Consider the following 25,654-nt stretch of genomic DNA (forward strand, 5'->3'; position numbering starts at 1 on the left):
TGTCTGCACTACGGGTATCTGCTTGTTATCTCTAGTAGGCTGGAGCAAGTGATGGTAATTTCCCAAGTGTGAGAGAGTTCACTGCTGTGAGAAATAAATAGTTGTTAAGCTTAAGGGGCTGAGTCTGGCCATGTTTTCAGGCCTCGGGATTATTACAGATATGCAAACTGACTTCTCGGGCTTCTGGGCTTAAGTCTTACTAATTAAAATAGAAACAATTGCTGTGGGCACTGTAGACATGTGCTATTTTAAACAACCTAATTTGAGTGTAACTTCATGGATAAATGCTTTAAGCCAAAAGGTGAAGATGGTGTGGTGTGTGCATACTATAACTTCTAAAAACTTAAATGGTGTTTTCCTTAAAGCCTAGTTCCTAAGTGATGTCTGGGAACGTTGTGGATAAAGGTGGTCCTCAGTGCCTTAAATCCGTGTCTCTAATTGCGTTTTTATCTGTAATGCACAGTTAGAATACAGGTGTGATTTACATTTGTCTTCAAACGTTGACTTTATATTTAATCAAGCAAAGTGTTTATTACTTTTTGATACTTAAGGGTAGTGAATTAAGGTTTGTGTGTTTCTCACTGAACAGTTCATCTAGTCTAGTTTATCTTTTTTCATTGGTCACATGACACTTGTTTTACGGATAAAACCTGAGAAATTTGCACAGCACTTGAGATATGGTGCTCTTGTTCAGAGGATAAAACGGTGCAAATAACTAGTAACACTTGCAGCTGATGTCTTGGAACGTATACAAAATGCATTTGTATTCTATGAGAGTTGGAACAAATTGAGCCAAATGATGTTATTCCATTAAAACCTTTCTCAATTGGTACAAGTATGCATTTGGCTGCATTAAATTAATTTAAATTTTAAGTTTTAATTTACATGTGCTTCTTGATGTAGAGATGTAATATGAGGTGATTTTTTTTTTTTTTTTAAGTCAAGACTAGAGAGCATCACATACAGGAAGTGAAAGAAAACCGAACATGTGTATTGTAAAAAAAGAGAATAAAAAGGACAGGGTAATGCAGGAATGAAAAAGAAATGGCTTGAGAGTACCAGGAGGTAGATGTGTGGTGTATATTTTCTAGTAAAGCATACACCAGGAATTCCTAATTCTCCTGCTTTTCAAGATGACCAAGGCAGCATACTTGTATTTGAAAGATTGCATCCTGCATATTCTCTAAATTTGTAGACCACTTATTGTATGTTATTTTATACTTCTATTTAGTTTGCTTGCTTTTTGTCTTAAAAGTTGTTGGTGTTCCCTGTCTGATAGAGTGAACTTCTGAAATTATGTAATTTTTATTTATGTAAAAATAGGTAACTTTATGGTGTCTACCATGTACTCTAGATCCTAGTTGTTTACAATAGTAGAAGGACTGAGTGGCGTTAATGCTTTTAGGTATTGATTGCTCTTCCGTTTTCAAACTTATAAAGAATAGTTTGATGGGTTGGGAGGCATTTGGTCCTCTCATCCCTATCTCCATCGAGTCCTGATGTATGCTTTACAGTCAGAGGATTTGCTTAAGTTAAATGTAGAAGATCGATGGTTAGCTATTGCAGTGCTACAGGGCATTGAGAATATTTTCATCAAGGTAACCCCTGTTTCAGGATGCATTTCTTCAGTGGTTAGAAAATGAATTTGAAAGTTTCTCCTGTACCATCAATTGATTTTAAAGTGTAACTGTGATTTTTAGAGGTATCTAGGGATGCAGGACCTTTTTTTTTTTTCCCTCACCTGGAATGTTTTAGGTGTGAATTACTTTGTCACTAGAGATTCATGTGGAGTTGAAAAATCAAATGTGTGAAAGATCGTTGTTGTGACATGGTGGAATTCGGCAGTTTCAGGACTATAGTAAATTTCTTAGTTAAACCACCATTTCAAGGGCCTAGAACTCTCACCTTCTTGTATATGTCATTGCTAATGAATATAACGGCCAGGAGGAAATGTCCTGCTTGCTGGGTTCAGTATAAGATACCCTACTTAATCAAATGGCCTGAATGTTAAAACTTGTTCCCATGTAAAAGTGGCAAAATTTACAGGTTTTATTCCCCCTGTTAATGAGCAGTTCTGCTGGTAGAATTCAAATGCAGCTGTGTTTGGTTGTACCTAAGTATCACCTAGTTTGCTTTGTTTTGCCATACAGCTACAAGAGTCCTTACCAGTATGACTAGGCTCATCTCAGTGAACTTAAGTTTCTGAAAGTGTCAGGACAGTTTAAACAGTGATGTGTAGCCAGGGGCTGACAGGACAAAATGATCTCCTTGAAACACAGATTCCCTTGTTATGTATATTCTGATTTTAGGCAACGAGCTTGAAAAAATTGACTGACTTCATGAGCATCATCATCACCTTCAGTGATGAAGTTTTCTATCAGCTTTATAGAAGATTTCACTGTCATCTTCTAAAACATTTTTCTTTCTTTGCAAGTGGGCTGGATAGATTAAGGTTAAACTTGGAATTACATTTAGTGATTGTGATTTGTTTAAAAAATATGAAAAACTTAGTTTTCTTGTTTGTGTTTTTAAATGGTTGGGAACAGGCGGTTTGTCTTGTGTGAAGTGACATGCTTTTGCTTCTGTCAACTAACACAAAAACTTCACCTTTCTTAAAACAGAAGCATTTTCTTTCCTTCTTTTTCATAAATGTGCTTTTGTCCATATGTTAATCTTTATTTTCCCTGTGTATCTTTGTTTATTCTGAATGGAGCTTCTAAGCTTTAAACTTTTCACAGATAAGGAAGAGCCAGACTAGGCATGAGAGTCTTAGTATGTTTTGAAGTTTGTGGAGGTTTTTTCTTGTGTGTTTTTTTTAAATTTTTTTCAACGTGGTCAACAGCATAGCTGAGGTAACTAGAGTGTGTAGTACGGGTAAGTATATGAGGTATAATGTTACAGAATTTTGGTGTCTAAATTTACATTTGATGCAGTGTTTTCAGTTTGTAGCGTGTTAGCATTTGAAAATTGATTTAAGAACCTACTGGAGGAACTGAGGAAGACTCTGTTGAGATTTGGTGTGAGTGGAAGAGGTGGTGTATGGGATTTAATTACAGTTGCTGCATTGGCTTTCAGCTAATGGAAGCTTGTCCCCACCAAGTTCATTTGAAGTGGAAGCTCTATGGCTTCTGATGTTTGAGAATTTTTAAGAATGAATGACTGTTTTCTGATATGAAAAGTCTCCAACTCATGCTCCTGTTTGGGTCTGTCAGTTTGAGGCTAATGAAAACAAGGAAAAAGTTGAGCATTTTATACATGCCTTGTCTGAGGGTGTAGTCTGATAAACTTTTCTATTGGCAGCAGTATTGATGTAAACCACTCCTCCTGTTTGCTTCCATTCCCATGCTGTTGTCTTTGGGTTTTGCTGGTAAAATATTTTGTGGGCCTGTGTAATAACCATAGTTAAGAATTTCTAGATTAAAAATAACTGCTGGAAGAGACTATTGTTTCTGGTGTTGCTGGGTATTGCTGTTGATTGACTGCCCAGCTTCGAAACCTCTGTGCTACTTCATCTGAGGAAAAAGGTGGAAGGAGGGTAGTGGAGACCTTGCACTGCTTGAACAGGTGCTGCTGCTGCAAGATACACTTATTAACCAGATACTTCTAAGTTTTTTGCAGTTTAAATTTATCATACTGCAGTACATCACTTGCTTACCAGACCCCCTAAAAATCCAGTTCTGTATGTTCTTTCGTCTCACTAGAACGTCTTTTGTTTAGCAAAATGTTGAGTCTTTTAAGATCGAATATAATTCTCCAGTAGTTTAAGAGTCCCTGTGTTAGCATTGCTTTTATAGACTACTGTGTGTGTCTTAATACTGAGAAGGCCTATTCTGAATGAGACACTGTTCTACGATTTGAAGTAATATAGAACAAAAAGACAAATTATTCTTAATCTAAGTAGCAGATAGGTTAGGGATTTGGATGGTCATGGGAGTGATGAGGCAGTGCTGCTTGACATTAACGGCTCGTTGTGCTACCTCCTCATATTCTTTTTCCCATGATGTCTACTGTAAAAAGAATTTTTGGAGGAGACAAGTGCATTTTTCAGGTGTTACAGGGAATTCCTCAAGCCTAGGGATGGTCTTGAAAGAAGCACCAAGGTGCTTGTTTGAAAATCAAATACAGAAGCTTTTCTTACCTTGTATAAAAACATTTGACTACTTGAAACAATCCTGCAGTATCTCAATGAAAACAGGCCTTTTTAACGCGGTGAGTTGTGTTTTGAGCATTTTGTTGCAGTGAGTGCTATTATTTTTGCTTCCTTCTGACAGACCAAAGAGAACACTGTACAGTAAGAAGTATGGCGTGGACCTCATCAGGTACACACATGCTGCCAACACTGTTGTGTACAGCTCCAACAAAATAGATGGTAAGTAATTTACTGGAGTTGAACATATTTTGTCTCCTTACACTTAAAACTACATGCCTGGATAAACAGATCTAAAGAGCTGGGAAAAAATTATAGAAACTTTTCAGTGATAAATGCGCTGTCAGAGACAGAGGAATTAATGTTCAACTCAAATGCACAACTCGGTGGTGTTCCCTTAAGCATGCTGACGTGAGTTTTGTTCATTGCTGCAATAACTAAGGGATTAAACATTGTTAGTGGGATAAAAGTTCAGTTCTTGATTCTGCTGTTCACTTTGCTGTTTGATACCAGTGCTGTCAGTCAGCCTCTGTGCCTTAATTTCTTATGTGTGAAATGAGGTAGAAGGAGCATGTGGCCAGAAGGTGGGCTAAATGCTGTAGTTTTGTCTGGTACACACACAAATCAATTGCAAAGGAAGGGGATGTTTTTCCATTCTCAGTGTGCAGCAATTAATGATTTAATGAAGCATTTTTAATGCCATTTTCAGTTGTGGGTTTTTGTTTAAAAGCACAGGTAAGCTTTTGAGGAACTAGAACTTAAGAGTCTTCATCCTGCAGGGTAGCATTATGATAAATACTTGATTAGAAGAAAAGAGGTAGAATGTGAAAGTATTTGTTGTTATTACAAACCATAAGCCTGATAAAACCAGCAGGGTGTTCTGTGGGGGTCCAGATACTCTCTAGTCTGTAATGCATGCAGTCTTGGGCTTCGTGCATTGTATTTAACCTGTTACGCAGTTATCAGGAGGAAAAATTAACTCAGGAACATGTTATAGGAGTACTGGCGATTGCTCCCAAGCATTTAATGTGTTGGAGTTGCTACCAGTCCACTGACTTCTGAAGACTTCCTTAAGACCTTTGAACCTAGCTCATCTTGCCTGATTCCAGGCTGAGGTAGTAGTTTGTACAGTTTGAGGGTCTATGATACCACCCGGTACAGGAGATAACTGTACAGGCCACTGCCTTGCCTGGGACAGAGCGCTGCCAACAAAAAGGATCACAAAGGATTAGAGTTCCCAGTGCTTCCTCTTTAGCAAATGAAGGTGAAATTCTACACGGATACTTTGGAAATCAGGTAATGACAGTTCTTTTGGGAAAAACTAGAGATGTCTTAACAGTGTGCTTGAACCATATCAGCATCTAGCCATGATGGGGTGTGGCACTGGTGTTGGGGATTTATGTTTTGGATAGTCACCTGTAGTCACTTAGAGCCTTTCAGAATGGTGTGTCACCAGCATCATGTTTCCAGCTTGATCAATCAGTTTTAGTTTTCTTGTCAGATAACTGGAGAGCAGTCTAGAACTCTCATCTCAGCTTGATGTGAAACCTCAGGCAAAAATGGTAACTTGATTATTTTTTTACAGAAACAAAGTTTGCTGAATGAACCTTTCAAAAAGCTCTGAACACAGTAGCCCTTCTGAGTGTTAAAATGCTCTGTGTGTATTGCATCCTGTTGGCTCTTGTTCTTCTGAGTCAAAAGCAAAAATGTCCTTTTCCCTCAGTTTCTCTTTGGAGCCTCAGCAAGATGTTACAGCAGTATGGAGTCTCTTGTATGGTGCAGGTGCATAATGCAAATCTCTTCCATCCAGCAACAGCTTAAACTAGTGTTCTCTAACTAGTATGAGAAGTGATTTTGCTTGCTGCTTTCAAATATCAGAGGTTTAACTTGTGTTCTTCACATTTCATTGCTCAGATGGATAAAGATTTTAAAAAGTAGCTTCTGTGCTTTAATAATTGTTTACTCTTACAAGGTTTTCTTTTAATCTTGGGAGAAAGTCTCAACAGCATCTTACAAAATTCTGAGCTACTCTTGGTATGTTCATCTATACTCAGTATAAAATTGCCACTTGAGAAATGTTGTGGTGCTGCTCTGATTTATTCAATATATTTTTAAAATTGCTTTAAATGGACTAAGCTTTAGATTACTCCTCTGTCCTCTTCTTAAAGCTTAGCTGCTCTAATTGCAGAGAATGTGTGAAGCTGTTGATTGTCAGATTAAAAAAAAGGAGAGAGATTTGTTGCTTTTTAATGGTCTTGCTTGGCTTTGAAGTTCATGTTTTTATCTTCTCTTTGGCTAAATGCTAGAATTCGCACATTTCCTATGCTTACTGTTTAGTCAGAGACTTATTTGCTGGATGTGTACGTATGTAAAACAGTAAGATTCATGCTGTATAGCAAAAAAATGTGTGTCAACTTTGTAAATTTGATACACTCAATTTTGTGAGAATGATGGAATAAAACCTTCTGGTACTTAAATTTTAGCAACTTCAAAATTAACTTGCATAAATCACATGACAGTTTGCCTTTAAGCTGTAATATGACTTCAGACAGTGGGAAGTATCTTCCTGGTGCCTCATTTCCAGTTCTGTCTTGGAAACCAAGTTGTTTTATGTCTGTTTCTAACTTGATTCAGTTTCAAAGTCTGACTTGAAATCAAATGACCTGACTTACTATGGCAAGATTGCTGTTGCTGTGGGGAGCAAGCTTGCTGTGTGACCACTTACAGATAATGTTGGGTTCATGGTAAAATAAAACCTATGGTTTGTTTATGTTTTCAGATACAATCCGGTACCTCTCCCTGCATGACAACAAATACATTCGATATTTCCCTGGGCATACAAAAAGGTGAGATGTGGCTTGGAGGCAATACAACAGAAATGGAAATAATGATTGTAATGAGCTTGAGTTACATTACACTTGATTCACTCTGTTTTTTGCTTTGTAGAAGCTGTTCATGGAAATTTTGAACTTGTACACAACTGTTGGGGTAGTGTTAATAAAAAGATTAAAATATCTTTTAATGATTACTCATAGATAAATATTTGATATAATAGAAATAAGAAATTATCATTGTGATTCTGAATAAGAGACTAGAAACTAGTAAGCTGTTGTAAGGATGCAGGTGTTCAAATAGATCGAAGTCATGGAACCATGCTGTACTGCTGATTTGTCCTATGTATAGCCCTCACCATGGTTGGCCAAAACCCCAGCCTAGTTAATCAGTAGATAATGATAGACGAATTGAAACCTTTATGTTTAAGCTCATTATAATATTTTACCTGATATACACATAAGATATGATTTGGGTGATAATTAAAATGTCTAGTTTTTAAAGGTTCTTAAAGGTTATAAGATTTAATTTCTAAAAAGTTAGTGCTGAATAGAACAATGAAAGAAGGTTGCAGAAGGTGAAGGAAAATAGAAGCTGTTTGAAGATGGATGACTTGATGACACTAAAATGGACCAATAGACAATGTGATCAGGAGCAGAACCAAAGACAAGAACAATAAAGACTTGCTGACTGATGGAAATTTATTGACATTTTGATCACTGAAAGAATAGAGAATTGAAATATCATGGGAAATTAAGGTGGACTTTGTGTGATGTAATGGTTTAGCATACCTCTATAAGAAGGAGCAAGGACTAATTTAAGTTGACATTCACTGAGGTGGTGGCCCAACTCTGAGTTGTGTATATAATAAAGGCAAGCATAGAGGGAAACCTGTTCTGAGTATGTTATTTGTGTTTATCAGGTAGGTGTTGCTCCATTTCTTTTGTGTGTCTCTTATGCACGTGGTCTTCTGTGTTGCAGAGTGGTTGCTCTTTCAATGTCTCCAGTGGATGATACTTTTATTTCTGGATCCCTTGATAAAACTATTCGACTTTGGGATCTCCGCTCTCCAAATTGCCAGGTAGGATATCAAATTCATGTGCGTATTGTGTTGTGTTTTCAGTTAAGAGGATGAAGAATGGATGTTTGTTATAAAACAGAAATACTGCCAGAAATGTATGTTACTGATTTACTGCTGACACCTTCCTGTAATGCTGAAGGAGCCTCGATCAGCAATCTCTGCGAAATGTGTGTTGCATTGTGTAACAGTGCTCGCTTTCCCCTGTGCCTCTGCTGCAGAGGCGCTGGGAAGAGCAGGAAATAACACCCACAGCTGATGAAACAAGAGAAGAGCTGGGTGTCATCAGCTTTGTTCATCAGGCTGCTACCCCATACAGAGACAGTTCTCTCTTAGCCAGCATCTTTCCTGAGTTGGGAATGCACCTTATCGGAGTGTTTAGTGTCTGTTTAAAATTGATGTCTTAATGCAATTAAATTTGATGAAGAAACTGATTATCTAAAGAAAAGTACTGGAGCTGGCAGCAGGGGCAGGAAGGAAAGACTAGCAGTAGAATCTCCATCTGTTTATTTGTGATGAGCTCTTTTGTCCCTATGTCTGGACACATAGTGGTGTACTCATATATTCCTATCTCACTGGGACCATTTTGCATACGAGGGGGGGCTATTTACTTGTTCCAGATGGTGTAAATGCGAAAGGAAGAAAAGGTTACATGTCTTAGAAAATGGTTTTATCTGTCTTAAACCCAAGCTTCTTCTGACAAGAAATCTTAATTTTGCCCTTCTCTGGGAGTATGCCCTTAATGCCAGTGTGTAAGTTTCCCTTGGCATGAATCTCAGTTCCAAAGTTGCTACAGATAGGATTGTAAACTCAGTAGCAATTCTGTGATTTATGCTAATACATGAACTTGTAAGAATGGTGAAACTAGGACTTGTAGCTGGAAGCTGCAGCCAGGAAAGTTTGGGAAACTGGCTGAGGAAGTGTTAGTCGTAATTTTCAATTTGCCCATGAGGTGGCAGCCGTAGTGCCTAGAAATATTGTTGGGAAACCAGAGATACCCCACTTGCCGGGGCCCTGAGCATTCACTAGCTTACTGCCTAGCCTTCAGGTATCACAGGGAAAACTGACCTAAACTGGAAAGAAGAGAGAAGTAGTAAAGTCTCTAGACTTCTCTAGAGAAGAATGGTATTTCCAAAATGCAGAAACTTCTTAAATGTATTGTTGATTTAATCAAAGATGTGTTCTTACTTATGTGTATACAGTTACATAAAGACATTTGGCTAACACATACACCTGCCAGTCAGGATACAGAAAGTTATATATCTTGTTGGCTTTTACCAAATTTCCTCAAGCCCTTTCTATTTAAGTTAAGGAAAAGTTAACATTAAAAATAAGCACTGATAGTAATCTGTCAGTTTCAGTATGTAAGTTCTGTTGACTGCCAGAAGGTATGAGTTGTCATTAGACAGGCACAGAAAGTTCAGCAGCAGTGTTCACTGGAGCTCTTTCTTTCTACTTGCTTTCAGATTTCTTTTTTTTTTTTCCCCCCTTTTGCAACCATAATTGATAAAGCGTTGCTATCAATCCCAGCAGCAGTGTTTTGTGGTGCTGTTCTCATTAATACAGCCACATCATCCTTCACTCTCTGGGTACTTTTTGAGTGGATAACAGCTCGAAGGAGGTCTTGATTTGTTCTAATGTAAACTTTGTTACTGCAGCAAACGAATTTCCATATGATGACCTGAAGTAGTCAGAGTTGCTTTTGAGGAGCTGAATTCTGAACCTCTGTAAAACCTCAATATTTACAATTGAAATTCAGTTGTTCCACATGTAGGCTGCTGTTTTGCTCACAGTGGGCTCAAGGGGCGGTCATAGAAATGTGAGCATCAGTTTTGCAAAATAATTTTAACTAAACTTCTGGTTTTTTTCTAGGGTTTAATGCATCTCCAAGGGAAGCCTGTGTGTTCTTTTGACCCAGAAGGGTTGATTTTTGCTGCTGGAGTCAATTCTGAAATGGTGAAGCTTTATGATCTCCGTTCTTTTGACAAGGTGAGCTACCCTAACTTCACTTTTACACTTTTTAGCTTGCAAGAAGTAGTCTAAACTCACTGCTCAGAGGCTGGATTTCTTTACTCTAGCTTACTGTCTGGGTTGCCTGCTTGGCATCTCATTTTCAGTAACGACACATCTCACACACAGAAAGGGATATGTGATGTCACTAATTCCTGCAATCCACTCTTGAACCAGTGTTAAAGTTTACTTCTGCTAACTCTTTAACCTGTTCCAAACTCGTGTTCAAGGATGAAAATTTCAAAAGAAACTAATTGGGTGGGCAGCTGAACTGGCTAAGCGCTGAGAATAGTTAGTTCCATGGTTTTCAAAAAGTCAGATGACGATAACAGTGGCTCAAGCTCTTTCTCTAACTTCAGTTAGCAGCTGTGTTTGAAAACTTCATTCTACCTTAAATTAATTTCTGTCGTTGAATATAATAGGGTATGGGACTGTTGGGTATTGAAACACCCTACTGTGGCTCTTTTTTGCGGTGGGAACTGTGGATTCATACTTTTTTGAAACTTACACATGCAGTGACATGTTTTTGCCATGACGTGTTCCTTTGATATCTTAGGACTAAAGATTTTCTTTTGAAAAATCTTAAACTACTTTTCCTGAGCTAAGGTTAAAAGCAGACTCTTGTTAGCAGCAATGCACACAGAGTCTACATCATATTTCCCGTTTTTTCTTTGAAGGGGCCATTTGCTACGTTTAAAATGCAGTATGATCGAACATGTGAGTGGACAGGCCTGAAGTTCAGTAACGATGGCAAACTCATTCTCATATCGACTAATGGAGGGTTCATTCGACTGATTGATGCTTTTAAAGGAGCTATCCTGCATACTTTTGGGGTGAGCATGTTTGTGTTACCTTCTTGAAACTTGGTGTTAGTTTTGGGAGCAGGTGCCCTTTGGTTGCAAGATTACTTTGGACACACTCTCTACTACATATTCTCCTGTTTTGTGCCATAGGGTTATAACAATAGTAAGGCTGTCACGCTGGAGGCATCATTCACACCAGACTCTCAGTTCATCATGATAGGTAAGACAATTCTTCTTGGAAAGAATTTCAGTGCTCTGAAATTAGGTGTGTTATGTAGGACTAAAGCTGTGTCTGTTGGGAAGCAGAATGTATTTAAATAACACCATGCAGCTGTAAGCTTTCTTTGCATTGACAGTTTCCTGTTTTGTTAGTTTACTCTGCATTTCCTAGACTGAAATCTAAACGAGCCTGCAAGACTTTTTTTTTCCTTTATATTTGAATGCTATTCCAAAAAAGATAAGAAACTGGCAAACTTTGTAATGTGTGGAATCATTTCTGTCAGTGATCCTCATGCTGTGGCTTGGATGTGCTCATTGGCTGCCTCTAAGCGTTTTGGGGCTCTTTGTTATGGCCTGCCCTCCACTGTCTGAGCAAGGCACCTGCCTGTGCTTGGGCAATTGGTCTCACAGTCTGGGGTGTTTGTACACCTCTTGGATGTTCCCGTTCTGAGGCAGCTGCATTTTGTTCAGGTGGCCCTTGTAAACTCCAATGTCTGTGGAATAAGCCACTTCCCTCTTGATAGAAGCAGTGGGCTCCCAGCGTATGATTGCTCTGGCCCAGGTCCCCTGCCTCATCCCCTGCAGGAAGGACTCCTGAGTGAAGTGAGTGGCAAAAAGCAGTTGCAACTCCTGTGAAGCCTGGTGCTGCAGGTTGGGCACCCCAAGGTGAACACTTCAGTCACTCTGCTAGGCTCTGCTGCCCAACAGGACCCGTGAACACACATCAGACCCATCTGTGTGGTGCTGCTCTCTCCTAGCACTTTCTTTTTGTTCTTATGCTGCTCTCTCCTAGCACTTTCTTTTTGTTCTTATTCATATGGCTGGTGCATTGAATATGTTTAACTTTGTGGTAATTGGTATCCAGATCCTCATTTTTCCTGGATGAGTGATGGTCTTGGAAAACTTTTTTTTTGACTCTGGCTGAGAACTTTCTGATTGCAAAGGAGGTGGACAGAATTCTTTGTTTAGTCAGTCTCTGGAGAGCACTTTATTGGATGTATTTACCTTCCTGTTGTGCTCTTCCAAATGAAAGCTATAGTGGAAGAAGTTCCAAAACACTAATTTCTGTTCAGTTTTTACATATAGCTAAGCTGTGACTTTTGCGGCTTAATTTTTCATCCCTGAAAGGTCATACGTATAAATACAGAAGCAGAAGAAAATACCTTGCATTTTTATTTGGAGTCCTATTTAAAAAGAGACCAAACCAGAATTGAATTATAAAAATGTTAAGTGCCCAGCCTCAGAGTTTGCAAAATGCCATTTTAAAGTGAAAAACCTGTCCCATTGTAGCAATGTGGAGTGCTGACATCTGCAATGAGGCTTTTGGTATTTGGCATAGTGCATTGAAATATGGTTGCCTTCAGTCAAAAGCCTTTGATGTGATTGTGTGCCTACCACATGAAATATTTATCTCTTGTGTCTGAACTGAGAACTTGTGTGAACAATGACTCTTACATGCAGCTTTCGTCCTCACACACTGGTGCAAGTTGGCAAGGGTCTGTCTTCCTTAGTTGGATGGTGTCAGCTCTCCTTTTCCACTGGGTGACTGTAGTTGTTAACCTCTTTGCCAGAATAGTGTTGCACTGTGTTGTGTAGTTGAGACTCTGCAGTGCAAAGATATATATGTTTGGCTACAGGGGTGTGAACTCGAGTGATGTTTTGAAAATGCCCTAGTGATACTTAGAGAATTTTAAAGGTTAAGCTATGAAGATGAGGCATGCTTGTTCCTACAGTTTTCTGACAGAAAAGTTTGTTTTTCATTTTCTCTGTTAGCCTCTCAAATGTATCGTGTATCTTGTTTTCCCCTCCTGCCTGCAGGTTCAGAGGATGGGAAGATTCATGTTTGGAATGGGGAAAGTGGGATGAAGGTGGCTGTGCTGGATGGGAAACACACGGGTCCTATAACCTGTCTGCAGTTCAATCCAAAATTCATGACTTTTGCTAGCGCATGTTCCAATATGGTAAGGAAAGTGTTTTAAGTTCCTCCTAGCTCAGTGAGGTGATGACCATTTCAGAAATGAATCTGAGAAGGCTCAGTGTCACTGAGTGCCCATTTCCTTGGCCTTTGGTGAGAGACAGGCCCCTGTCTGTTACACTTTGATTGTGCCTTACCTTGCAGTAGCTGCGTGGGGCAGCACACGTGGCAGGCCAGCATGTGAGCACACACATAAAAGCAGAGCAGCAGTGTGCACACAGAAGTATGAGTTCTTTAGGTCACTATACACAGCTGGTATTTTCAGTGTGTGTAAGACTGGCTGGCTCTGGAGAACGAGCAATGCAATTGAGTGTCAGCAAGGATTGTAACCTCAAACTGCTGAGAGGGCATTGCTGGCTCTTTGGTAGTCTCTGCCTGTGTGCTCACAGAAGGTAGCAGTGTTCTGTTCCTGCAGTGCTGTAGGAGAGATTTGTGTTCTGCTCTGTAAAACATGTTCATTCTTCTTTTGTAGGCCTTCTGGTTGCCAACTATCGACGACTAATTCCTACACTGCAGCTGCTGTCAAGTGACTTCCATACTGCTAACAGCAGCACGTCACTGCAAGCACAGTATTGGAATTGCCTAGATCTCCTAGACTGTGTTCCTGTTCCTACATATGTTTCCATATGTCTTACCTTATTTGCTGCATTCCTTTGCGAGGACTCCTCTGTGGCCTCCTATCATGTTCAGAAGTGGCATGCTACATGTTCTTACCTTCCAGTCCGTGCCCAGCAGGCTTCAGCTGAAGTTGGAACTGACACAAGTATTATTTCTGAAAACAATGAATCTGCTTTATTTACAAAATGTTTGTGGCATTTTTTAAGCTGTAACTGTGTGTGTTCCTTCTGTAAGTGCACAAGGCTGTTGATGTTCCAAGATGGAACACGTAGTTCCTTCCCATAAGTGCATGTTTTTCACATCTGGGATCTCTGGTTTCATTGCAGTCCACTGATGAAAAGTTACTTCTGTGCCAAATGTGAACACTGACAGTTTTCAACTTCAGCAGCAGATGCTGGATTCTCTTTCAGTGGACCATGCACCGAAAGAGTGGGTGACTGTAAATACACATGATACACCCTGTTACTCTTTCTTTAGCGATTTAGCGTGCAGCAAACCATACAGGTTTTGTCCACTGCCTGAGCTTGCTGAAGCTTCCCTTCTGTTTGCTGGGCCAGCATCCCAGAGGGCGCTGAGACAGTACTGCTGAGGTCCAGTCGGTGTCCCAAGCAATAAAGGAGTCTGTCAGCAGGAAGATGGAGAAACCAAACTGAGACTGAAAACACAGTCTGCCCTGTGTATCTTCCTTATGTATCATGGCTGTTCTTACTTGTAAATATTTGGGGGGGAGGGGGAGGGCAGTGGGAATGGGCCATATTTTTTTACTTTTAGATATTAAAGAATATGATGTGGGCCAGTATTGTGGGGTGTCTAGGCTGTTTACCTTCACCCATGCAGTTTTCCCTTCCTGGTTTGTAAATAAGCTCCATTAAGTTCTCCCCACACCAGGCTTAGACCTGTATCCCTTTGTTGATAAAACTGACATGCAGTTCATCATGCATTTTGTTACAGGTCCTGCAGCTTTGCAGCGATGGCCCTGAAAGAGTGATGCTTCCTTTGTCAGATGGTGTCTCCAGAATTGAATTTTAAAAAACTTACATGTGACTGTGCTGACTCTGCTTTGCTGTGGCCCTGCTCCATGGAACGCCCCTGCAAAGAGACGGGAGGGATGTGCTCTGCTGCTCCAGAGGGGCTTGTGGGCGAATGGCACAGAAAGGATGGCAGGCTGGTCTTCAAGCCTGCTTCCAGTTTGGTTTTTTTTCCCTGAAACATTGCATTGATCAAATGCATGAACCAGCAGGCCAGGCCAGGCTCAGCTTAAATGTGGTGTTAATTGTATTCTTGCCTTTCCAAACACACTTGGTTTTATGTGCTGGGTCACAGCTTGGAAAGTCAGTTCTTTCTCTTGCCCAGGCGTGTGTGCTTCCCCACTCCTAAATGTAAAATGCTGGTAAGGTGGCAAGGACAGTAGTGGGCCTGTTCTCTCTGCTCTCAGGTGTCAGTCCATACTGGAGAACGCTGCTCGATCATTTTACCTTAGGTCAGTTGTCTGGATGTTCCCCTGCTACAGCAAAGTTCATCTCAACTGTGGGGCCCTGTATATAATTCAGAGTATGTCTCCCTAGAAAAGTCAGTTGGCTTGCAGAACAGCTTCTCTTGCTTTTTCTTGCCTTCCCCGGTGTCCCCACCCCCAATCCTTGTCAGTGGAGATGAGCTGTGTGGATGGGGAGGCAGCATTTTTCCACTCTGGTTCCTTGAACGTAGCAGCTCGTGCTGAGCTGCAGCAGTTGCCTGTGACAGTGGGCAGGAGGACTGCCCACACGAGGCAGTCTGATAAACTTGTCTGGATTGGTGCTGCGGTTGAAGCTTCTCCTTCAGCTCTGTGGCTTGCCTCTGCTGATGCTGCTGCAGGTGTTCCAAGACATTTCTAACAGCACAGGTCTGTGATGGGATGTGAGTTGCTGTCCTCCAGACCGGAGGAGGGAAGGGAATGCTCGGACTGATTTTGATCTTGCCAAACAGGCCTGCTGTTAGAGATGCGGAAGAGAAATTCATACTGTTCCGCCAACATCCCTCTTCCTGTACTGCCCCACCGTCACCTATAGATGCCCACTGTGAAGGGAGATAGTTATCTCGGTCCTCACTGTTGACCAGCTTTCCACAGCCACCTCTTCAGCTCAGTATTGTGTTTCAGGCTGCTTGGTGCTATTTTCCCATTGTTGGTGTTTCTGTAAGCAGCCATACTTTGCAGTGGTTTGTAACATCCAGGTATTTGGGGTTTGTGATGCATTTTAACAGTTAAATTTTAGTGTTCAGTAGCAAATCATCTTTCAGGGTTTTACCAGGTCTGTTGCTTGAGGAAGAGAACAGATAACCTCCAGCCATTTTTCTTACTTTTCACAGGGAAGCACTTGGAAGGCTCTTATTCTAAAAATGCTCTTCATTAATGTGGTTTGAGTGTTTGTCTAAAGACCATTGTTCAGCTCTCTTCTGCTTGCAGTGTTGGTTGGAGCACAAAATCTTTTAAGAAAAGAGGAACACAGGACTGATTAAGAAGGACACATACACTAAGAACATTAGTGACTTTCTGGCTTTTAAATTTGCAGGTTTGTGCACACCACAGCACTAATGCTCAGTTCAGAATAAAATCTGAATGCCTTCCCAGGGCCCACTGCCACCTGCACGGGCAAAGACATCTTTCTTAGCTGGTGTAGCACTTGGTGTTTTCCATCTGCCTTTTAAAGAGGGACACGAGCCAAGTGTTGTCAAGTATTGTGTTTCTAGGTTAGACCAGAAAGGTGGTAAAGCTTTTAGCTTCCAGCTTCTGTGTGCTTCTCTGAAAGTATCAGGACCAATTCCTGTGCTCTTCAGGGCAGCTGGCTGAGAAACAGACCTCATTAAAAACAGCACTCCCAGCTCTAATGGAGTGTCCAACCTCATGCAAAGCCAAGCAGGAAGCAGCATGCCCCCTCCAGATTTAACAGTGAAAAGATCAATCCTTCCAGTGTTCTTTGGGATGATGTGGGCCTCAACAGCCCACCTGTAAATAAGTGGTGGTGGCTGAGCATGTCTGGGCTGTGGGAGATTTCGGGTCTAATTCTCCAAGTTAGTCTCTGACAGAGTTGGTTTTTTTAATTGAGGCTCCCAGGTCCTTGCTTCATGTCCCCACCCCTGCTCTGGGGGACACAGGAGCAACTGGGTGAACAAATTTGGAAGCAGCAGTGTATCTTTTGCAATGCCTCTTGACTATATTTGCACTTTAAGAGACTTTACCTTGGTTTTGGGTCAGGGACTAGGATCCTGGTGAGCCTTGGAAACTGGTCTCTTTGGTCATGACCTGGTATGGGGAGTTTAACGCCTAGGTGGTATCTGCCAGATGAGTGTAAATACATGAAGTCAAATTATGCTTTGTCACAAAATACTACTTATGTAGAGAATTCAATGTTGTGGCTGTTATGAATAAATATTTTGTAGAGATATCACTGAGTGCTGTAAATTCTGCGTTTGTCCAGTGTGATACTACTTGCTGGTTTCTTAAAGGGGGAATGGGAAAATCATCTGTTTTTTTTAAAAGCCCCTTCATTTTGAAAAGTCGGCAGGTCTGTACTGGAAATTTTGATGCTTTGAAGCTATCCCTACATAAATTGTCCCTTTTAAGAGCTTTTTTCTTGCCTAGAAATGTATTTGGATAGGGAAGCAGTCTTGCAACAGCTACTTGTTGAGGTAAAGGGGTGTTCACTGAAGCCTGGGGTCTGGATGGAAGAGCTGAGCCCTTTCTCAGCAGGAAGGTGGGGAAATAGCTTGTTGGTTTGGAGTAATGGGAGATTTGGGTCACTACAAGTACATGTCTATGTAGTATAAATCTGCGGGGGGATGGCAGCTACCATCACGTTAACATGGGTAAAACTCCATGTGCACTGTTTTCAGGTTAAACTCAAGAGGATGGGGGAAAAGTGAAGCTGGAGAGAAACTTTTTGTTCTACCCCTTGCTTAAATCATGAGCAGAGAGCTGAAAAGGCTGCCTCATTCCTGGGTCCAGGCCTCCCACTGCAGGAAATCATCTTTCAACACCCAGCCCTCGGGGTAGCACTGCTAAGGGAATACTTGTAGTGAGAAACTGGTTTCTGGCAAAGACTCCCCTGTGATTTTCTAAGGCTGTTTTTCTCCATCTCGGGTCTGTGTAAAACCTCTGTCAGGAGTAAAACTGCAGTAAGATGCCTGGGAAAAAAAAAAAAGGCTTTCATCCTTGTGGAACTTAACACACACTGGGGTTTGTCTGCCTCACTAGGGAATCTTGCAACTTGTGTAACAAATAATGAAAACCAAAGTGGGGCCTTGGGGAGATGGGAAGCTTGTCCAAACTTGAATTTGCCTTGGCTAATGAGCAGGTTGAGAAGCAGATTCTCAAGAGTTTAAGGCACAACTCTGGCATGTTGTCTGTGCTGCTGTTCCTGGTGTAATAAGTGTAAGCGCTTGAGATCCAGCACTGCAGACACATTTGAACAAACTGGGTTTATTTTACTTGGAGCTCTTCTACTAAATCGGCTGATGTACTTAAACACTTCAGTTCTTGTCAGTGCCACTGCTACAAAAGCAGCTTTGCTGTCAGAAATGACCTGAATGAATAGAAAAAGTTAGCAAGTGGTGTGGACTAAGGTTTGTTAGAAATCTGTATGTTGTATTACATACTGATACGCTTAAATGCTCTTAAATAGCAGTAAGGCACGTATCTTTACACAGGAGGCTGCTGTACACAGATGTGTAGCTTCACGTAGCTTCTGTGTGTTGAGGGGGTGCTGCCTACAAATGGCAATTTTCTGAAGAGGTCGGGGCTACTGCCTCAGTGTCTGCATTCCACAGGCACAGCTGCGCCGAGTGCTGTCACAGCAGCAACTCCTGGGTTCTCAGTACATCTCGTGTTTCAGCAAAGAGATACGAGGGACTCTCTTACACATCTGGTTTTACACAACTTGGTTCAAGTCTGATTGAAAGCCAGCTCTTGAGACTGGTTGGATCTCATCTGATCCTCATTCTGCAATATTAAAAAGGGAGAAGAGTCACTAGAAACATGAATTTGAGTCTTGCTGTACAGCAAAGATCTTGGAAATAGCATCCTTCAGCTTGCATGGCCCCTTTTGCAATTTATCCTTGGCCCAACAATGAGAAAGGAGTAAGGGGAGTGATTTGTTGCCCACTGTTCCTCTCTTGCATGTTCTTAAGCAGCTAATGTTTATCTTCTGCATAAGTACCAGCTGTGCATTTTCAGGTTTTGCTGGAAGGGAGCATACATGCACAGCAGAAATCCCTCAGTCTCGGGTTGATGCTGAATAGCACCACATGAGGGGGCACAGAGATCCTGTGCATCATCTCTAACAGTCAGTCCTCATCCCTCTTATGCAGTGGGATGACAAATACAGAGATGTCATCGTAGGATGCCTCACGGCTGTCATCCAACATCCACTGGTGGCCTCTCTTCTTTCCCCTGGCTCTGCATACCAAGCACTTGGCCAGTTCTGAAAATCTGTGGGTGGAAAAAATGCAAGGTTTGGGTTAACATGGCACTATTCTCTTAAGAACAATATTGAAATGTGATTTTTACATTGTCAAAATAGTAGGGTTTTTTTAAAGACAACAGCTTTATCATTGTTCCTTTAAGATGGGGAAAGATCAGAATGCAGTTTCCCTAAATCAGAGGAAGGGTGCTTGGTCATGCCAGAGCTGACCTAGAAGCAAAGTGATCTCGGCCTGCTTTTGGTCTGACCAGGTTCTTTGGAAGAGAAAACACCAGCAATGCTGGTATTACCTGTGAGGATCTGCCCTGTTTTCTGCAAGGAAGCTCCTGACCACATGGGCCACCTCTTTGTTACACAGAACATCCCAAAGGCCATCAGTTGCCATGATGAGGACATCATCTTCCTTAATGTCATGCTGAGCAAATTCAAATACATTCACCTGGAAAGCACAAGAGTAAATTGGTGACAATTCCTGCAGTGTACTGGAGGGGCCTAAGAGATGACTCTGCCCAAGAGATGACAAATCATGACTGGGGTGCTTTGACTCTTTTATGTCCCCTTTCTGCTATGCTTCTAGATTCATGTCCTGAGGATTGTCTCAGCATGATGTGGGGAGATGGGGAATGGAAAAAAGACACGGCTAAGACCTGACAGGTCTGTAAGAGATGGGTGCTATAAAGGAGGAGCAGCATGTTTAATTCCATTCTGACATTCCCATGTGCTGTGACTGACCTTGGGAATGCAAGAGAGGAAAGGTTTGACTTCAACGTTGGTGTCGATGACTTTGAGTTGATGATCCCCCAGACCTCGAGAGACAGACAGAGTCCCCAGCAAGCGAGCCTGGCCCCAAACAAAGCAAAACAGTATTGAAAGACAAGAATGTGGCACTTTTAAAGGCTGACGTGTGGCCTGACTGATCTATGTGTTGCCTTCAGGACCCTTCTCCAAGCATCACCCAGAACAGCCCCTGGTGACTTCAGAGATGGAGGAATGATCAGAATTGATGGCCTGATATGAGTGTGGAGACAGCCTGCCTGTGGAAGGCTCCTGGTGGCCCACAGTGTGCTATGGAGTTAGTACCTGTGTTCTGGGCAATGCTACAGACCTCAGGAAGCCCATGGTGGCATCTGCTCTTGATTTGGCGTGGTGAGGAAGAAAACTGGGTGGGTTGGGGGGCTCAAGGAGTCCCTTCTCCTGGCAAAGAGGGTTCTGCACTGTCTCCTTGCAGAGGATTGTAAACATGCTCAAGCATTGAAAAGCACATGTATCATACTAAGCGTTGTTTAGTTTTGCATGCTTGATAGGTAGAATGTCTGCTTAGATAACATAGGCCTGTGATAGACTCAGAGGCACCTTACCAAACATGTTTGAGATTCCTGCCCTGCTGTGGGAAAGATCAAAGCACAGTGGAAAACTACGCCTGCAAAAATCTTGGATACACAGGAAAAAGCAGCAGGTTTGAGATCTTTTCTTTTTGGCTAGAAAGGACTGAGCTCTGTGGTGCCTGTGTCCCTACTTGCGTGCCTCTGGCCAGGTGCTGCTGCAGCGATCTCCCAGGCTGCGAGATAACAAGAATAAATTTACTCTTTGCATTTCATCCGTGGTTTTGTGGTTGTTCCTGCGTCCTGCCTGTGCAGGCTCACACAGGGTGGCATGCAGGTTGTAGTGCTGTGGGAGGTGAAGGGGCTTTCTGCTTGACTCCAGCTGGCAGACACTGGATGTGTACAGTCATTGCTTCTCCCTGGTGCCTCCTTCCCTCCCCGGCTCCATTTGTCAGCCTCTCCTTGAGGGTTTGTGGGAGAAGTGCTAGAGCTGGAGGAGACAGTCCAAAGTGGAATCTGACTGAAATAATTTTTTGTCTGAAACTGAGTTCTTGTGCGCAAGGGGAGATGAGAAAAGGGCAGGCTGGCTCAGGGGTGCTGCCTGCTCTTGCTAGCAGGTACTCTGGAGGAGCGTGCAACCTCTGTTCCGGAGGGCTCTGGTTTATGCTAACCAGGCAGCACGGTGCTAGCGAAGGGAGCTGTGGAACTGCGCCATGCTGGAGCCCCCCAGAGCACTGGGTGTGCTGCAGCCCCAATCTGCCGTAGTGCCCTGGAGTGTGACTCAGTGACAGGGATGCTGAGGACCCCCAGCAGACTTGCCTCTGCCTTCCCAGTGTATAAAGCATTAAGCTACCTGCTTCCCGTGACCATGGACAAGAGGATACTTGAGGTCAGCTTTCTCCACCATCTTGTATCCCCTAGAACAGAGAATTCACCATTGATTTGGGATTTGTCTGACTTGATAGTACAACCAAATCAAAGTATTTTGACTGAGATTCAACCCTTGTGGTGCCCCCATGCACAGGCAGCTGACTGAGGACAGGGCAAGGTGACTTGTTGAAGCAGATGCAGTGAAGATGACCCCTTGCTGAATGCCCAGGTGGTTTTACTCCTCCTCTTCATCCCCAGCTTGTACTTGCACTACACTGGGACTCTCTGCACCAGCCCCACCTCGCAGGATCCCCGAAGGACCATCTCAGCTGTTCCCTAATTGCCCTGCCAGAGTCCCAGTCCGTCCATCATGGGGAAGGCTGCTCACAGCATCATCCTTCACTTGATCTGGCACAGCTTTGCACCACCAAGCCCACTGCTCTTGCCAGTGGGCCATGCCCCTTCTCCCTGCACCTCCTCATCACGGTAAAGCTGCCCTGTGCCACAACCTTATCCTCAGGCAGAAAGGACTCACCAGCCCTCCATGAAGTAATCCCGGTACAGGACTTTCTGGCCCACGTCATCTCCCTTCAACCTCCGTGGAAACTCAAAGCGTGTGAACTCGCCATCCAGGAGCTTTGGGAAAAGAAAAGCCTGGAAGCAGGAATGAAAGCATGAAGATGGACAGGTTCTGCTTCAGTGGAGCAGGGCACCAGAATGGCTTCTGCCTCAGGACTGGCACTCCCAGCAGCACAATGGAGAACAGAACCGGGAAAGCATACCCTAAGGAGGATGTAAGCATCTCCATACTAAAGGCTGTTGGTTGAATCTTGTCCCCAGCCCTCCCTGGCTAGTGCCAGATGGCATTCTAGCTGCATAGTGGCCTTTGAGAAAAGCTGGTGGTCCTCTTGCCACCAGCCCTCTCTGACCCAGAGGGATGCTTGTGGCTGGATTGTCTGATACATGGAAGGAGTCACTCACCAAGTGCTGGATTCGCTGCCTCTCTGTCTCAGGTGTGAACTCACAGCTCATGGGCACGACATCGTCCTTCAGAACAAGAATTGCCCTGTGATGGGGAAGAGGCAAAGAGCTGAGCTGTCACTGCAGCCCTCCTCTTACTGAGGTTAGCCCCAGGGTCAGCCAGGTGTGGGCCAGGGGGTAACCAGTGGCAGAACAATGCCAGAATATAGCTCTGCACCCAGAAACACTTAAAAATGACGGTGTATTTTAAATAACTCCATTGCAATTGCACTGTTGCAGCAGAGGACTGAGCTTGCCTGGTTTGACAATGGTAGAATTCACTAACTAGAGGAAGGGTGAGCCAAGTTCAGATGAGGAAGCTCTTGAAATCACCTTCCACTTTTTAAACACCTGCCAGGCTGAGTTTACTGCTGCACTACCACCCTAGTGCTGCCCTGTGGCTGGGCAGCGTTAGTCCCTTGAAATCCCAAAACCCTTCCTGGAAGCATGAGAGCACCCATCCTTCCATCAGGTCCTGTGGCAGGCAGGAGGGAAATGGCTGGATTGCACATTTAGCTTCTGCAGGATTAAATAAGATGCTGGAAGCCTTGCTCATCTCCCAGCTCTCATCCCCCTTTTATTATGGCTCACCTGCTGTCCCCAGCATTAGCCACATACAGCTTTCCCTGGAAATAAAGGGCAGCCAGAGCAGTGCAGCCTCCTGTCTGGTTTGTAGCTTCCATCTCCTGGCCGATGACTTCATCCTGTTGGTTTAAATAAGTTTGGAGTGACATGAGCCAGGCTGCTGCTTTCTGCTGCTACCTCATACCTCCCAGCAGAAATCCAGAATTAAAACTGATTGCAGACAGCCACGGGAAACCAGCAAGGCGAAAGACAATGGTGCTTTGGTACAGCCAACAAAACTGTTGCTGCTTGACTAAGAACTGCTTTAGGAGCACGATGGGGAGACCTCAAACTTGTATGTGCTGTACAAGTGTGACAGTAGCCACCACCTAGTCCTAAGGAAGTGTAACCACTGGGTGCAGCTTAGCAGAGATGCCGTCACTTTGCTCTGGGTCAGCACTGCTGACATACAATAGATCTGAGGCAGATCTTAGGGAGCTGACCCCGTGCAATCTCAGCACGCTTGAAGGTTTGGCTGAATGTTCCTGCCTGCTCTATGAGCTGCAGAACTGCAGACCTTGCCCACCGTGGGCAGCGGGGAGGGACAGACTGACTGCTTAGGGCAGCAGGAGCACTGCCCTGCTCGGGGATACTCACACATTCCTGGAAGGCATTCTCCAGCGCTCCCACCACCAGGTCCTCTGCCTGGATGTGCTTCTCCTCCACGAACTGGGGGTCACTATCGCAAACACAGCGTCCGCTGAGATGCATGGGGGGACAGGCCTCTGTGATGCCTCCCACAACCTCCTCCAGCTTCTGCTTGATGCAGTAGTGCAAGTAGTTGGAGGCGATGATGGCAGCTTCTGGGCCACCGTGGCCATCAAACAGTGCCCAGTAGTAACCGGTCAGAAACTGCAGCAAGGAAGAGGGACAGCGCGGAAGAAGGGCTGGAGAGGTTGTACAGGTGTCAGGCTCACAGCCAGGACATCACTGTACATGTTTTTCCTGGCTTTTCCATCCCAACTACCCTTCCCTGATATGATAATCTCCTGAGCAGCTCAAATTCACATGATGCCCATGTGCTGCTCTGCCAGGCCGGTACCTGAGCTCTGAGCAGCTGGATTTGCTGCCACCCACCCTCACGCACTGCTCTTCTGTGTTTTAGGGGAGATAGGGCCATTTTACAAGAGGTGAGGCAGAGCTGCTCCCAGGTGAGAGCATCCCTTGTACCTGCTTCATGTTGCTGTCCCCAAGTGATGACAACACACACCAGCCCTTGAAAGCAGAGTGAGGACAGTAAAGGAAAGGTGAGGCAGCAAGTAAAGGGCTTGGGCAACCTCAAGTGCTGCAAGTCATGGGCCACGGAAGTAGAAATAGCACATACAGGCAGACCTGGGCGTTTGCTGGCCAGACCTAAGGTACGTGGGTACCCTAAATGTGTGCAACAAGGGGTTTCAGCACACGGACAGGTAGGACTGATGGGGAAACCCTGTGTTTCCTGTACCTGGGCCCTTGGGTGCGGACCAGGGCCGGCAGCAGGGTGAGCACAGGGGGCTGTACCTGTGTGGAGCACAGGATCAGCCATTCTTCATTTTCCTCCAGGCCTGGCTCTCTCCTCCGGATGGAGATCTGACAGCAAGCCGCCTGGTCCTCGTTGAACTCCGACTTCTCGGCATTGATAACCCTGGCGGTGCAAATGCTCCAGGTAAGGCGTGTGGATGTGCTGCACCTCGCCTGCTCCCTGCCAGCTGGGCTGGGTGCTCCGCAGCCACGGCGAACGGCTGCACCTCACCCCTTCCTTCCAGCCCCATGCTCCCTAACGCCCTTTTCAAACTCGAGGATCTCTTTGCTAGGGACCTAAATAACCAGTCCTTTATGTGCAGCAGGGAAAAGCTTGGCCAGGGACATAGGGACCAGTGAGTGGTGTTGGAGCACCCTGGCCGCAGGCAGCCCCTGTCAGCAGCCCACACTGTGCTATTTCCTTGGTGACACAGTGAATTGCAAAACCACCACTGTTGTTTTTCCTTCCAGCACTGCTAATGTTTGTCCCCGAATTTCCTTGTACAGCTCTCCTGGCACTGCTTCTCTCTCCATACTGCACCATCCCATGACCACAGGGGTCGTGACGTGGTCTGGCCAGGATTTTGGAACAGCTCCTGGCTGGAGTTGTTCTGCCTGATCAATCTCCTTTGCCCTTAAAAACGGGAAACTGAGATTTCCCGTGATCTTCCCCCTCCCTTTGCTTTACTAGGAGCAAGGGGATAGACGCTTGGTGCTGTTAGCCCCAAGAAACTCCCCCCCCTGCCCCAAGCATCCACCCTGCTCCCCCCTGCGGGGGGGCTTTCTGCCCACCGCTGCCCACCACAGCTGAAGAGCCCTGCCTGAGCAGCTCCCTGCAACCAGGGCGCAGAGCATCCCAGCAGTAAAATTAAGGTGTAAACATCACCGGCAGCAGGAGACGAGATACTTGAACTGACCTGACTCTGCTCTCAGGGCTGCCACTTGCCACAAGCAATGGCGTCCTGCTCTGCGGCTGGCAGGGTGCAGGCAGGGCAGCGGGCAGGTGCGTCCCACGCTGCTGCCTCCCCGAGAAGGGAGGGGAGAAGGGCCGAGGAGAACCTGCCGCCACCTCCAACCCTGCTCTGCTGCTGTGCCCGCAGGAGGAAGCGGCTCCCCCCGTGCAGGCAGGGGCCGACCCCCGCCTCCAGCCGCCCTTCTCCAGGGGGAGGCCGAGGGGAGCGGC

General features: G+C 44.1%; 2 protein-coding genes across 2 annotated transcripts in view; one reads left to right on the forward strand and one right to left on the reverse strand.

Annotated features, from left to right (window-relative positions):
- Positions 1-17,104, forward strand: part of WDR82 (WD repeat domain 82) — an 18,430-nt gene extending 1,326 nt beyond the window's left edge. The window contains exons 3-10 of the mRNA XM_026857591.1: positions 4,244-4,369; positions 6,927-6,993; positions 7,961-8,060; positions 9,930-10,046; positions 10,745-10,900; positions 11,021-11,090; positions 12,908-13,050; positions 13,537-17,104. Of these exons, the coding sequence (XP_026713392.1) occupies positions 4,244-4,369; positions 6,927-6,993; positions 7,961-8,060; positions 9,930-10,046; positions 10,745-10,900; positions 11,021-11,090; positions 12,908-13,050; positions 13,537-13,566 (809 nt within the window). The 3' untranslated portion in view covers positions 13,567-17,104. The remainder of the gene's footprint in view (positions 1-4,243; positions 4,370-6,926; positions 6,994-7,960; positions 8,061-9,929; positions 10,047-10,744; positions 10,901-11,020; positions 11,091-12,907; positions 13,051-13,536) is intronic.
- Positions 17,105-18,639: 1,535 nt separating this feature from the next.
- PPM1M (protein phosphatase, Mg2+/Mn2+ dependent 1M) lies at positions 18,640-24,595 on the reverse strand. The gene is made up of 9 exons (XM_026857181.1): positions 24,416-24,595; positions 23,569-23,823; positions 22,939-23,051; positions 22,309-22,393; positions 21,863-21,981; positions 21,311-21,374; positions 19,868-19,975; positions 19,426-19,574; positions 18,640-19,143 (listed from the first exon to the last, which is right to left on the reverse strand). Exons 1-9 carry the CDS (start codon positions 24,494-24,496, stop codon positions 18,999-19,001), a joined length of 1,119 nt encoding a protein of 372 aa, XP_026712982.1. The 5' UTR covers positions 24,497-24,595; the 3' UTR covers positions 18,640-18,998.
- Between the last annotated feature and the right edge of the window lie 1,059 nt (positions 24,596-25,654).

The sequence above is a fragment of the Athene cunicularia genome (assembly GCF_003259725.1).
Source record: "Athene cunicularia isolate RWA chromosome 12 unlocalized genomic scaffold, athCun1 chr12_part1, whole genome shotgun sequence".
In the NCBI taxonomy this organism is placed as follows: Eukaryota; Metazoa; Chordata; class Aves; order Strigiformes; family Strigidae; genus Athene; species Athene cunicularia.